Genomic DNA, 14,954 nt, shown 5'->3' with positions numbered 1-14,954 from the left:
TTTTTTTTTTTTTTTTTGCTAATCAAGAATTTCTGTGGCCCAGTTCCGAACTGCTCGCCCAGTGTTGTTGATGATAATACAAACACCGCTAACGTTCCTATGCTTTAGGGGTAGTTATTGAAAAGCGCCTAACAAATGTAGCCTCGTTTAACCTTCGCGACAATCTGTGGGGGTTAGAGTAGCACGCAATCCATTTATGGAAGTAGAAACCGGGGCCTGTGGGGAGGACCCCTGCCCAGGGTACAGTGGTAGGAAGAGGAGGGGCTGGGACTAGCGAGTCCCCTTCACCACGTGGCCAGGGCCCTTGCACTGGAGCAGGATGGCACTTGGAGGGACGGCTTCATGCTCCAAAGTGAGCACAGCAACGCTGCTGCCCTCCCTTGGGCTGGGGCATGGCCACAGCTGGGTCCTGGCCGCAGCTGGGTCCCCCAATCTGGAGGCTGGCTGTGCTGGGCCACGGGGCCCATGATAAGCCGGCCATCTCCACATGGGGGCCAAAAGGCAGAATTCCACAAGGAGGAGACGGCGGAGTCAAGCTTCTGTAGCCCACGGGCCGATCAGACACTTCAGAGTAAATATCTACTGGCCTCATCTTTCACGGTGCCTGCCAATGACTAGTTGCTGGCCATGTGCCCAGGTTAAGCGCTAAGCACGTCCTAGATGTGATCTCATTTAATCTTCACATTAGTTACTTAAAGCTGGTGACACGATTATTCCTCTATTTCACATAAGGAAAGAAAGCTGGGGAAGTGATCTAACTTGTTAGCAACAGAGAGGGATTTGGGTTTGAACCCAGGCCTTTGTGACTCCCCATCTGGAGCTTTTATCCCCTGGTCTCGGTGCCAGACACCCACAGAGAGACATCAAAGGGAAGCCCTGAGACCACACAGCCACTGGAAAGCACTACAGAGTCTTTGCATAGTGAGACCTCTCCTACCCCAGCATCTTCAGAAGAGGTAAGAGTTATGGCCACGGCCTCCGGCAACCGTGGGATGCTGCCTACCGATGCCTCCACCTTCAGCACACATGTGCTGCTCCCCGATTTCTTCCCCTAGGGGCAGCGGGCTACAGAACCCGAATACTTCGTATCTTCCCAGGCACAGAGGCCAGGGGGCAGCCTGCCAGGGCCGGGGCCGAGGCAGACAGGAAGAAGAAGGGCTCACCTTGAAGGAGATTTCATACTGCTCTCCGCCCCAGATCTCCAAGCCAGGGTCGTACCCGCCCAGCTCCCAGAACCACTTCCGGTCCACAGCGAACAGCCCGCCGGCCATCACAGGAGACCTGTCAGAGAAGAACAGTGTGAGGACACAGCGGACACAGCGGACGCGGCTGTGCGTAGAGGCCAGGCTTTCTCCTCACCAGCGCTGGGTTTCAACCAAGTGGACCCCAGGTTCGTTTACAGGACTCACACCCAGGAGTAGCTGTAACACGAAACCGCAGTGGTACTTCTCTCCCGTGGGCCTGGGTATCGTTTTCCCGTTAGTTCAAGGGTCCGAATCCCGGGTCCCCAAGCCTGTCTACTGCAGAATGTCTGAGGCAGATGCAGAGTGATGCCGCTCGCTAGGCCTACTGAAATGACCTCGGGACAGAGCTAGGGAGCCTGTGCTTTGCAGCACGCTCCTCGCAGGACCCGCACTCGTGATCCGGAACAGACACCTGTGCTGCGGGGTTCACAGAGGCAGCCATCGCCTCCGTTCTCTGAGCGAAACCAGGCGGTGAGCTGACCTCCATCCCTTCATTCTCTCCCTGGCTCCTTCACCGAGGGTCACGGGAAGCAGGAGCCGGGGGCGCGGAGCTAACCCGCTGCCCCTCAGGGGCAGTAGTGCAGTGTGACAGCCGCGTGGGGTGGAGGATGCAGAAGATCAGGCACAGGGTGACCGGGGCCCTGGGGTGCACACAGGGGCACTCCCCGAATGTGCAGGGAGTGTACGCACCCAGCTTTGGCGCCCAGGAGTGAGACAGGGCTGGGCGTTCGGAGGAAGCAGCATTCCTGAGCATCTGGACAAGGAAGCTGGGCCTCAAGGGAAGGCACCCAGGAGGGGAAGGGTCAGAAGGACACAGGGGTGACAAACTGAGGGGACCCGGGGAGCAGGAAGTCAGCATGGTCACGCCGAGTCCTGCCGGATGTCATGCTGCCTGCTGGAGTCCCCGACGGCCTTTCCCGGGCTGGGCCCTGGGAGGACCCCAGCAGTGTTTGCTGTGTGCAGATCTATGAACGGCCGCGTCAGGCTCCACTGGAAAACGCCAACAGGACGTCCAGCAGCAGCCCACCCCCTTCCAGGCCCCTGGAACCGCAAGTTCCTGGTGAGGAGTCTGCTGCCAAAAGGTCTCACTCCCAACCCAGAGGCTGCCCACCCTACAGGGACAGGCAGGCCGTCACAGCACAGGAGGGGCCCTGGAAAAGCGGACCCCTTTAATACTTACAGCCAGGCGCTACCCTGAACCCGTAGCCCTAAAACAACCTCCCGAGGCCTCACCATCGCCACCCCCACGGTGCATGTGTAAAGCTGGCGCCCTGCTCCAGGATCCACGGCAACAAGGGCGGTGCTCAGAATCCGTCCTCGAAGACACAGTCCCCATGCAGCCCTCACTGCCAGGACGGAACAGAGGAGGGATGGGGACAGGATGGGGCTCAGAAAGTGGGGCATCCTCACTCTAGTCCCCATCCTCCTCGACCTGCTGAGTCACCAAGATGCAGTGCTTAACCCCTGGCGCTGTGCTGCCCGCGACAACAGGAGCCGCTGGTCAGCAGCAAGGACAACGCCGGAAACCAGCCTGGTCTAAATGGACACGCGCTGGGTGTGTAAAACACACAAGGGAGCCGTGAGACTTGGGACGAAGACAGAAGTCTAAAAGAACTCATCTGTAATTCTAGCGTGAGTAGCAGATCAAATAATATCACATATGCTTGTTTAAATGAAATACAGTATGAAAATGAATGTTACTTTTCTTTTTTTTGGTGCTGGGGATTGAACCCAGGACCTTGTAGGCAAATGTTCTATCACTGAGCTACACCTCTAGCCCTTCTCTTTGTGTCTTTTAAAAAAAATGTGGAGTGCTCGCTTCGGCAGCACATATATTTAAAAAGATGTGGCTATTAGGAAACTTAAAATTACATATATGGCTTGAGTTATGTTGTTCCGTGGTGGTTCAGACTTGGAGCCTGAGTCTCTTTTGCACAAGGGACCCCACATTGCCAGTGCATTCCTAGAAGTACCCGGCACTGCGGGAGAACAGCTCTCAGGTGCACCCCCTTGTCTTCTGAAGACTGTGAGGTCTGAGTTTCTCGGCTGCAGGGACTGCAGGCCTGGACAAGCAGAGACGGTCTGGCCCGGCGCTGCCCAGGACATCAGGCCCAAGATCGCACAGAACAAGCGGCCTGGACCGGAGCCTGCAGCAGGACCAGCCGGCCGTGGGGAGGGTAGGAGAGTCACCTTCCGGGGAGCTGGAGGCTTGTGGAGGCCTCTGCATCCCACGGAGTCCTCTCCTCCCAGCCCGTTCCGCTTTCTGCTGTGCACAGCAATAGCAATAACAATACTCATGAGTGTGTGCGTGCTCCTCTCACCTTGCCCACATTCTTTCCAGCTCTCACAGGCTCTATTACGACTGGTCCCTTTGCAAGGGGAGAAATGTGAAGTTCAGAAATGCCGCACGACCTGCCCAAGGGTAGGCAGTCAGTAAGCGGGATGAGCTGCATTTCAAACTGGGCTCTGCCACCAAAACCGGCGCCTTTCAAACATCGGCCTGGCACCGTGGGGGCACAGATGGCCCAGTGGCCGGCAGTGGGGAGAGGACCTCTCCCGTGGCCACTCCCTGGGGCCTTCTCGAGGGCCACACAGAAGGGAGGCTTCTGGGGTGAGTCCGAGGACACCACGATGGAACAGGCTTCCGAAAGCACGGAGGACAACGGGTCTCCTCCCTGGCCACACACCAGCAGCACCCTGGGGTTTTACAAACTGACGAGGCCTGTCTCCCGTGCTTAGACTCTGAGGTAACTTGGAGTGTGGCCTGGGAGTTCATCACGAGTTCCCTTGGTGATGCAATGTGCACCCCGGGGAGGGAGGTCAGCAGGCGTCTCATCTGCTCTCTGAATTGCAGGGTCTGCAGCAGTCAAACGAGGAAAAAGCTGCCAATCCCAGAGGACCCTGCTGTACGGCGCATGCTCCACGATGCTGGGTGAAACTGCTGTACTCCCTCAAGCCCAATGTTAGCGCCTCCTTCTGCTGGTCTCGTGCTCTAAGAACTCAGGGCGACTGAGGACTGACTCTGAGGCGCATGAGGCAGGGGCTAGCAGCGCGATGTGGTCTTGGCCGAGTCCCATCTCCACAGGAGGAAGGGATCGTGCGGCAGCCAGTGAGTGTGTTTCAGATAAAGGGTGTCTGGACAAGGCTGCAAACATCGGACTGCTGAAGAAACACGTGGAGCCTGCGTCTGCCATTTCCGCGAAGAAGCCTGGTTTCCCATTTCTCAGCCTTCGTGCACTCACAGCATCGGAGGCCCCCGTCCTCAATCCTGGATGTGCACACTGCCCGGGAAGCAGGCTGAGCCGCTCACAACCCCCTTTTAAGCTGGGAGGGGAAGGAACAGAGGACTTGGGGTTCACTAGGGGCTCACCTGTGGCGGGGCAGGGGTGGCCCTACGAAGATGGCCACGTCCTGATCCCTGGAACTAGGAACGCGTGACTTCATATGGCAGAGGAGACTGCAGACGTGATCGGGTTTCAGAGTCCGAGATGGGAGAACCCAGGAAGCCCAGGGTAGTCACACATGGCCAGGAACATCACAAGGGCTTATGACGAAGGCAGAAGGCAGGGGAGTCAGAAAAGAGATGAGGTGAGGGGACAGAAGCAGAGGGAAGGCGAGAGGGAAAGGGAGACGGACGTGAGGGTACCGTGCTTCCGGCTCTGAGGATGGGGCCGGGGCAGGAGCCAAGGACTACAGGCATCTTCGTGGGAAAAGCAGGCAAGGGATTCTCCCCAAGAGCATCCAGAAAGAACACAGCCCTGCTGGCACCATGATTTTAGCCCAGCAAACTCAGTTTAGACTTCTGACCATCAGAACTTGGAGTGTGGTTGGAAACTACTAAGTCTGCCATAAATACAGCAGCCACAGGGACAAAAACAGCCAGGGCCTGGCCTTGGGCTTAAATCCAAGGTCTGTTTGACACATCTGGCAAGAGAGCTGGGAGAACTCCCACGGCAGCAGCAGGGCCGGGAGCCTGTGGCTGAGGAACAGCGTGGTGTCCAGAGAGGCACCCAGGCAAGCCCTCCTCTCCCTGGGGCCTCAGCCTCCCCGTCTGCCAGGGTCATCGAGTTCTTTGTTCCCTCCATCTTTTACCGTGCGTCCAGTCCACACCCGCTAAACTTTTCCATTTCGTCAGCACTTACAAGGGTGCAACGGAATGGCGGGGGGAACAGTGACCCAGATCCTCACTCATAGCTGCGCAGCCACTTCATGGCTGTGACCTGAGCGACTTACGTAGCCTCCGGGGGCTCTGGTGTCCCTGTTCGGAAAACACAGGTAATAATTCTTGTGGTTCTCGGGTGTTAAATTGGAACATGTTCTGTTGTACGGGGAAGATGAAGGTGACAGTTACAGCTGGGTCCCAGGCCGGGGAGGAAGAGGGCATGAGGGACTGAGTATTCACCTGGCTCCCATGGCAAACTTCACAGAGGTCATCACCGCGGAGGTGGCCAGCGTGGTAGCCCAGGAGCCCAGGCTGTGACACGCGAAAAGGAGGCTAAATTCTGGCCGGGGAGTCTGACATCTGCTCCGGAGTGAGACCAGGTGTCTGCACCCTGTGCCCTGGGCCAAGAGGAGGTGGTGACGCCGTGTGCTGGGAAGGGCCACGGGCCCGAGTCACTCATACTTACTCAAATGGGTCGCTGGGGTCAGCTTTCTGCAGTTCTGGGGGGATTGGGATCCGCTTGTAGTACATCTCCCAGTCAAAGGCACCCCGCATGGCGTCCCCTGCCTGCGTCTCGTAGCGGAAGTCATCGTGGTCGATCACATCGATCATTGGGCACACGATGGTCTTGCGGTTCCGGGCGATGCGGTCTGAGGCAGTCAAGAGATGCCCATCAGTTGAGGCAGGAACTACGTGTCCAGTCTCATTCTGCAGCTACTTCGATTTGTAACGCACCCCTGGGTGGAACCTCCGAAACCCTGAGCCTGAGAATCCACAAAGAGGAAGGCAGGGGCAGGCTCTGAGGAGGAAGGACCGAGAATCCCGGCCCAGGTGCGCCTCTCCCAGCAAGGTCTCCGAGGCCCCATGTCCTGTGGAACACGGTGGGAGGCTCAGGTGCCACACGATAGACACAGCAGCTGTGGGCGCAGGAGCTCCCAGAGCCCTGCTGATGGACAGAGACGGTCTCCTTCCGGGAGGACCCTCTGCTGGCCCTGCCTGCCTTCCCGGGATTCCAGGTCCTGATCCTGATTCACAGCCCCAAGCAGCCCGGCATTCAGCACTGGCCCGCCCCAGACGTCTGGCCTCGAGGCCCCGAAGAGAGTTCAGCTCAGGTTTTCAGTCAGGACTGCAGAACAGAATGGAGCTACCCCACACCTGGAGGTGTGCAGGGGCTGGTGGGCTAAGGGTGGGCCTGCAGGAATGAAATGCTACGGGCCAGGAGAAAGGAGTGGTTCTATATGAGTCACTCCGGGCCCAGCCTGCAAACAGCGCACTGGCTTTGTTCTGCTCGGCCCTCAGTGCGCTTCCTGCCAGGAAGTCCTGTGTGAACCCAAGGGTTCTGGCCAGCTGCCAGGGCACATGGTCAGCTGTGAGAGGTGAGTGGAGATGCTCCTTTGGGCCAGGAGTCAAATTCAGAACATGCAGTGGGGAGCCCTGTAGGGCCAGAGAGGACCAGCAGCTACTGGACCCCCAATTTCAACAAGCTATGGTGTATTTGTTTTCTCTGACAGAAAGCAGCACTATTGCCTTTTTCTAAAGTGAAGAGACAACACATCAGGGGTCAGGAAATCACCTGTGTGTGTGTGTGTGTGTGTGTGTGTGTGTATTGAACCAAAAAATGAAAAGAAAAAAAGGGGAAAAAAATAATATGAATATGAGGCTGCCTTCCAGCTGATAAGGGATATAGCAACAGATGGAGATTTCAGATGTATTTCATTCATATTTCATGAATGTGAGCATTTCTGTACTCAATTGAGATGTCCAATGTATTTCTAGCTGTGATGAGTGGTTTAAAAAACGGAGAAATGTTGCTTTTGGCAGTGTCCCCCAAGCATCCAAGCATGGACTGGGGGCCACCAGAGCCAGGTGCCCCTGGACAGTGTTTGAGAATCTCCAAGCGTGCCTCTACCCAGGCCTACTGATCAGAATCGCTGGGGGGCACCTGTAGCCAGGCTTCCTGAGGTTTGTTTGTTTTTCCAGTACTGGGGATTGAACTCAGGGCCTTTGCTCTAAGCTTCATCCCAGCCCTTTTTATATTTTAAAATTCAGAGACGGGATCCTCACAAAATCACTAGATTGCCCACACTGAGTTTAAACTTGCCACCCTCCTGCATCAGCCTCCCAGAGTACGGGAATTACAGGCATGTGGCACCACGTCAGGCTTCACTGACAATTTTTTTTTTTTTTTTTTTTTGTACCAGGGATCTAACTGAGGACCTTGTGTTTGTGAGGCAGGCAGCAGAACCACTGAGCTAAACCCCCAACCCCTTCACTGAGGATTTTTCAATGATATACTTAGCAATCTTTGCAGGGAAAGATGTAGAGAAGGGCACTATTTCTTAACTATTCATGCCCATTCTGGGGACTGTACTTCCAAGGAGACTGAGGCACAGTCCCTGATGGCTGCTGGCTGACTGTGGGAGGTCTGGGGTCAAGGCAGCAAGAGAAGGCAGAATTCATGGCACTGTGCTTGCTTGGGAGCCGGATGCCCGGATGAAGTCGTGGTTTTGCACCTGTGAGCAGTATAACCTTGGGTAAGGCGATCGGATGCCTCTGGCCCTCGGTTTCTGTGGTGACTGAGCGCGCTGTGTCAATACGATCGCTTGGGGGCATCCAAGGGATTAGAGCACATTGCTGGGTATACTGGTGGGTCAGGAGGCGTGACCTTGGGAAGCATTTCTGGGTTCTGTCCTCTTCCTCTCTGGCTCAGTTCTCCTGCTCTGCTTCCTGGCCGCCATACACCAAGCCGCTCTGCTCTGCTACACCCTCCCGTCCCAGTGCTTCTGCCCTGGAGCTGGCCGACCATGGACGGAATCCCCTGAACCCGTGAACCAACGAAACCTATCCTCCTGAGGCTGCGGGCGGTAGGTACTGCACCTCAGCAACAGGAAAGCTGACACAACGGAGGCGGACGTCACCTTTTTTATGGGGTTTCTGTGAAGACTGAGCAGACTACGGAGCCGGGATGCTTAGTGCAGCCTCCAGCATATTCTGCCCGACCAGGGGCACTGGACGAAGCCCAGAGCAGGACTTGGACGACTGAGCATCTCCCTCATTCTCTTTGCCCCTCCAGTTCCTCATTTGTGGATGAAAAATGCCTAGCCTGCCTGCTTTACTGGGCAGCGGTCAGATTTAAATGTGGACATGGCTTAAAGTGCCGAGGGACTCTCACTGCCAAGTGAAGAGGAGGATGATGATGGTCGGGAGCAGATTCCCTTGTGTGTGGGGGGGTGAATCCTTCTCGGCATCAGAAATGCCTAATCTCCAAAGAAGGCAGAAGGAGCCATGCCGGAGGTGTTAATGGTCCCACAGACAAAAGCCATGCTGCGCTCTGTCAGTTACTCATAGGAGAGGGAGAGACTTTTAAATCTACGCCATGGGTTCACATCTCTATTGGAAAAAGAGCAAGAAAAAAAGGGTGGATGTCTGTTCTGTGCATGTCTGCAGATTATAAAAACTGCCTTTGTACATTTCCATAGAAACAGAGTTAAGGGCTATTTAGATTCAGGCTCAGCCTCGTGCCCCGCTGCCTCATGCCGTTTAGGAGTCACTGGATGTCCTGCCAGTGCCCGCTTGCCATCTTCCTCAGAGCAGACTCCTCCGGGCCCAGGCCTGGTGACTCTGGAGCCGTACTGGCCCTGGTGGCCCTAGCCTGGCCTCTGTCAAGAACTCCTCAAGGGGAAAGGAACTTGGGAGTCAGTGTGCAGCTTGAAAGAAAGCAGACTTTGGAGCCAGACAGACGGTTACTTTGACAGTGGTGGCCCCTGGGGCCAAGCAAGTCCCCTTCTCCCTTTGAACATCAGTTTGTTACTACGGAGTGGGGACCCCTCTAGCCCAGCATGCTTCCCTGGGGCTCAGTGATCACGCTTGGCACCTGCCTGGCTCCCAGAAGCAGGGCCCTTCTAACTATTCTAACTGGACATAAAGACATAGCTCTTTAAGGGAGATATCCGCGGCTGTCTGAAATTTAAAGCCCTCTGAGGGAAGCAGTGCCATCACTAGACACTGTCACGTTCCCTCTCTGTAGTGAAGGACCGGATGGACTAGAGTTTGAAGGCCTCTCTGAGCACGCTTGGGAGGCCCTCACCGCGTTATGGCCCAGGGCCTCCTGCAGGGTCCTCTCCAAGCGGCAAGGAGCCCCCGTGGGTGACGCCCTGCAGCCACTAGGGGGCAGTAGGGGGCGGTTGGCTCACACAGGCTCCCGCTTACCCAGCAAGGGGGGAAGCCAGTTGACATTGGCTTCACAGTGTGAGTCCAGGAAGGTGATGACATCCCCGGTAGCTGCGGAGGCCCCCAGCATGCGAGTCCTTATCAGGCCTTCGCGTTTCTTGGTGCGGAGAATCCGCACGCTGGGGAAGAGGGCCATGTAGTCCTCCAGGGGCTTCTTCAGGTGCTCTGGGAGAAGACAGAAGAGGACGGAAGGGTCAGAACAGTGCTTGGGACCCGTCCCGGGTGTGTGCACCGCACTTCACAGCTTGGACACAGCTCTGTGCGTCAGTGACCCACTGGATCTTTCCGATAGGGCTAAGAAAAGGAAGGGTCATAAGGGGTCCAGCCATAGGGCCGGGCCTGGGGCACTGAGAGGTTTTCTGTCGTAGAGGGGCATGGATCTCCCTGGTTCATTCCTGGCTGGGACCGAGTCTCTCATTTTCTGATGATAATAGTTGGATTTTCCCTCGGGATTGGGCTGACCCCAGCCCCTCGTCCCAAGGAGGAAGAGCGCGCGGCTCGGGCCTAACCACCAGGGGCTCCATTCTCCTGGCCGCAGAAAGCAGCTCAGGGATGGCCATGGGCCCTGAGGTGATCAGAAAACAAGTTCCGAGAACATTCTTTCAGAAATAGTGAGAAACTAGAACTTGTTCTTTTGGCTAAGGTTCTAAGATGGCTGCCTGTAAGTTGGAATTTGGCAAAATAAGGTGGGGAGAGGTGGTGGCGGGAATCTGTATAAGCTGAAGCCAATACATAAAAATAAGTCAATAGACAGAGAGAGGCATTTTCCTGCTGATGCTCTGCTCCCAGGTCCCTCTGCACCCGAGGCCTACTGACTCTTGGGCGCTCTTATTACATGGCAACATTTCCTTTTTGCTCATTTTATTGTGAGTTGGATTTCTGTCCTGTGCCTGGAAAATTCGTCTTGAATATTACAGTCACTTTCTACTAAAAGTTCCAGCATTACTGTTGGTGTGTCATGATTTTAATCAGGGTTAGAGTCCTTATGAAAGCTAGGAATGTGAAAAACAATCTTCCATGCTCACACCATACTTAGGGACAACTGAATGCCCTCCTTCCTCACTGTGTCATGATTTTAATCAGGGTTAGAGTCCTTATGAAAGCTAGGAATGTGAAAAACAATGTGAAAAACAATCTTCCATGCTCACACCATACTTAGGGACAACTGAATGCCCTCCTTCCTCTGATGATCAGGGGAAAGGCTGCATGCACTCACAGCGTTTATGCTATACTTTACTAGAACCGCTAACCACTGAAGTTGGTTTAAAAAAATTAAACGCATAAAGATTCAAAACAACAAGGTCATGTCTTTAACTGTTCATGACATGATCATTTACATAGAAAATCCTACAGTTTCCACAAAGAAACCAGGATGAACAGGTAAACTCAGCAAGGCTTGAGAACAGGTCAACATTTAAAACTTAAATGCAGGCAAATAAAGAACAATGGGAAAATGCAATTAAAATCATAAAAGTACCAATTAAAATGTTAACTCTAAAATGTATACTCTAAAAATCCAAAACACTGTTGAAAGAAGTCAAACATCAATGCAGATGGAAAGTGATCCCTTGTTCATGGATTAGAAATTGCTAAGATGGAAATACCTCTCAAAGTGATGTACAGATTCAATGCTATCAAATCTTGGCTGACTTCTTTACAGAAAATGACAAATGACAAACTGATCCTAAGATTTATATGATAATGCAAGGGATGTAGACTAGCCAAACGATCTTTTAGAAAAGAAGTCGAAGGCTCTCATCCCTTGATTTAAAAACTTACAACAATGCCCCAGTAATCTAGATGTCATGATACTGGCATAAAGATAGACAGCATAAATCAACGAACAGAATCGAGAATCCAGAAACAAATACTCAGATTTATGATCAGTTGATTTTCCTAAGGCCATTCAATGGAAGAAAAACAGCCTTTCAACAAACAGTGCTGGTAGTGTTAGATTCTCAAATGCAAAAGAATGAAGTTGGACCCCATTTTTATCTCATATACAGTTAACTAAATTAGGTAAGAGATCTAAAACTATAAGACTCTTAGAGGAAAAGACAGAACTACATTGTTGTGACCTTAGATTAGACCATGGTTTCTTAGATATGACACCAAAAACAAGCAAAAAAGAAAAAGTACATTAGACATCATCAAAATTAAAACATTTCATTTACAAAAGGGTTGAGGACATCGCTCAGGGCTCAATCCCCAGTGCTACAAAAGAAGAAGGAGGAGGAAGAAGAAGAGGAAGAGAGGGAGGGGTGGGCGAGGGGGAAGACAAGGAAGGGAAGGGGGATAAAAGGAGGGAGAGAAAAATATTTTATGCATCACAGAACACTACTGAGAAGATGAACAGACAACCCGTAGAATGCAAAAGAATATTTGCAAATCATGTACTTGATAAGGGGCACTGCTATCCAGAACACAGAAAGAATTATTGTAACTTAATTAGAAAAAGAACTCATTTTAAAAGTGGGCTAAATGCTTTGGAAGAAAAGCCCAAAGTTCTTCAGAAAGTTAAACACAGAATTACCATAATACTTGACAATTCCATTCCTAGGTATATATCCAGAAGAATTGAAAATAAGCATTCAAACAAATACTTGTATGTAAATGTTTGTAGCAGCAACACCATTGATAATAACCAAAGGTGGCAATAATCCAAATTCCCACTGCTTGATGAACGGATAGACAAATGTGCTGTATTTCTCAGTTGTAAAAAGGAGAGAGCACTGATACACACCACAATATAGATGAACCTGAGAAACATCATGTTCAGGGGAAGAAGGCAGACGAAAAGGCCAAACAGTAATTCCATTTATATGAAATTACAGAATACATGAATTTATAGAGACAGAAAGTAAATTAGTGATTGACAGGGGTTAGGATCAGGGAAATGGGTAGTGACTACTTAACGGGAGTGGGGGCCTTTCGGAGCAGTAAGAATATTCCGGAACCAGTCAAATGTGATATTTACACAACATTTTGAATATATGGAATGTACTGAACTGTATACTTTAAGATATTTCATTTCATGTTACTTGTATTTTACCTCAACTTTAAAAACGGGCAAAAGACATGAGTAGGCACTTCTCAGAGAAGATGTACAAAAGCCAATAAGCACACGAAAAGATGTAAGTTATCATGGAAATGTAAATTAAAGCCTGAATTGGATACTCCTGCACCTCCACAAAGACAGCTGTCATAAAAGAGGCAGTTAATAATAAGTGTTGACAAGGATGTGGAGAAAGCAGGGCTCTCACACACTGCTGAATGGCATGAAAATGGTGCCGGCTCTCCAGAAAATCCTCAGTTAAACACTGATTTACTACAGAAGCCAGCAGTTCCACTCCTAAGTATATACCCAAGCAAATGAAAACGAACGTCCACACAGGAAATAAACCACACAATCACGCTTCAGTATTGCGTGGTATCTCTTGTACGAGCAATGCAAAATAGAAACAGAGAGCAAAATAAAAAGATAGACGATAAGAAAAATGGGGACAGTGCAGGGAACCAGGAGACGGAGGCAGGGAGGAGAGGAGGGGAAAGGGATGCAAACAAGAATTAGGATGTGCTATACACGTGTGCCAACTCCCCACGAAGAACATAACCACGTCCTGCAAACATGAACTAATAAAAAGAGGAATTAAAGAGACGCTCATAAAAGCTCACATGCTAACGTGATAGCACTGGTCTTTACAATAGCCCCGAATCAGAAACCGTCCAAATGTCCACTGACGGGTGAGTAGACAAACAAAATGTCTATGTCCGTGTATGCATCACTAAGAGCAATAAAAAAGAATATGTAATGCAATGGTATAGATAAACCACAAAAGGACTGGGCGAGGTTACAGGAACCAGGCATGTGAGACAAGGATCATCTAATTCTGTGTACCCAACGTTTGCAGAAAGGCAAAGCTACAGAGACAGAAAGGGCATCAGTGACTGCCTAGGGCTGGGTTGGGAGCGAGGACGGTGCGAACAGGCACAAGGGGACTTCTCTGGAGTGGCAGAAAGGCTCGAACACTGGACTGCATGTTTTTATTTTAAAACACACTGAACTGTAGATTTAAAGCATTTTTATGGTATGTACATCATACCTCAGTAAAGCTGTCCAATTCTAAAAAATCAATTGTATTTCTATACGCTAGCACCAATCGATGGGACAGCCCAGTGACAACAGCATTTACAGTAGCCTCGCATACCTACAAACCCGAACAAGTGGAGAGGAAGCGTGTTTACAAATGACTCGGTATCGTGAAGTCATCTCTCCTTCAAAGTGATCTGTAGATTCAGTGCAACCCCAATAAAAATCACGGCAGACTTTCTGAATTAACAGTTGCATTCTAAAATTTATATGGAAATGCGAAGGAACTAAAATAGTCAGACAATCTGGAAAAAAAGAACAAAGTCAAAGGACTCAGGCTACTTTCAAAACATCAAAGCAGTGAGGTCCTGGCAGAGACAAAGGTGCACAGAACAGAGATCTGAAGTGGACCCACCTGTACACCGTCAACTGGTCTTCTGACAAAGGCATCAGTGCAATTCGGGGAGGAAATAAGAGTTTTCAATAACGTGTACAGGAAAAACTGGATGGAGCCTCAATCCCTACCTTGAATCATATATAGAAAATAATTTTCGATGGTTGTAGGTTTAAGCTGAAAACCTAAGCCTTCTTGAAAACACAAGAGAATATCTTCATGATCTGGGGTAGAACATAAAAAGCACCAATCCATTAAAAAATTGATAAATTGCACTTGACTTAAACAAAGTCATTGCTCTGCAAAACCTAGCTCATGAAAAGACACCGGTTAGGAAGCGACAAGGCGGGCCACATGGGGGGCGGGTACAGCATCAGGAGGGTTACTGGGAGCCGGTTTCAGAAGGCAGAGTGGGAACCACAGGGCAGCGAAGGGCCACGGGGAGAAGCTGGGCCCGGAGCTGGCAGCATGTGGGGTGCACCAGCCGTGGGAGGCTCACAAGGGATAAGGAAATGGAGTCCGTCCGCTTCCCCCCCAACTGAACCCCACGGGGAAAGGCGCGGGGGCACCGTGCACAAGGTTCACGCCACACCTTCGGACTCTGGAGCACAGGGCAGCGGGTGGTGGGTGGGGCTCCCCAGCAGCTCGATGGTGCCTGCCTCTTGTGGAGTTTTCTGAGGGCCCCTACCACTGTCCTCGCTTCTCTGTGGAGTCCCAGTTTGGTACAGTCAAGAGTGACTGGGGTAAGAAGTCCTTGAAGGAGGGAATCTTCTGGACACGTGCTTTAGCTTGGGGGTTTCTGTCCCCTGGTTTAATGAGTCTTGAGTCTTGAGA

At 51.6% G+C, this 14,954-nt stretch overlaps 1 protein-coding gene across 1 annotated transcript in view; it reads right to left on the bottom strand.

The window, feature by feature from the left end:
• Positions 1-14,954, bottom strand: part of Galnt10 (polypeptide N-acetylgalactosaminyltransferase 10) — a gene marked incomplete at its 5' end in the record, with an annotated part of 202,670 nt that overhangs the window by 26,280 nt on the left and 161,436 nt on the right. The window contains 3 exons of the mRNA XM_010639832.2: positions 1,164-1,281; positions 5,873-6,056; positions 9,616-9,801. Coding sequence (XP_010638134.1) covers positions 1,164-1,281; positions 5,873-6,056; positions 9,616-9,801 — 488 coding nt within the window. The remainder of the gene's footprint in view (positions 1-1,163; positions 1,282-5,872; positions 6,057-9,615; positions 9,802-14,954) is intronic.

This window comes from Fukomys damarensis, unplaced genomic scaffold, assembly GCF_012274545.1.
Source record: "Fukomys damarensis isolate Sample0158 unplaced genomic scaffold, DMR_v1.0_HiC HiC_scaffold_9, whole genome shotgun sequence".
NCBI lineage: Eukaryota > Metazoa > Chordata > Mammalia > Rodentia > Bathyergidae > Fukomys > Fukomys damarensis.
Note: the sequence above shows the minus strand (reverse complement) of the source record. Positions and strands in the feature narration are given on the sequence as shown.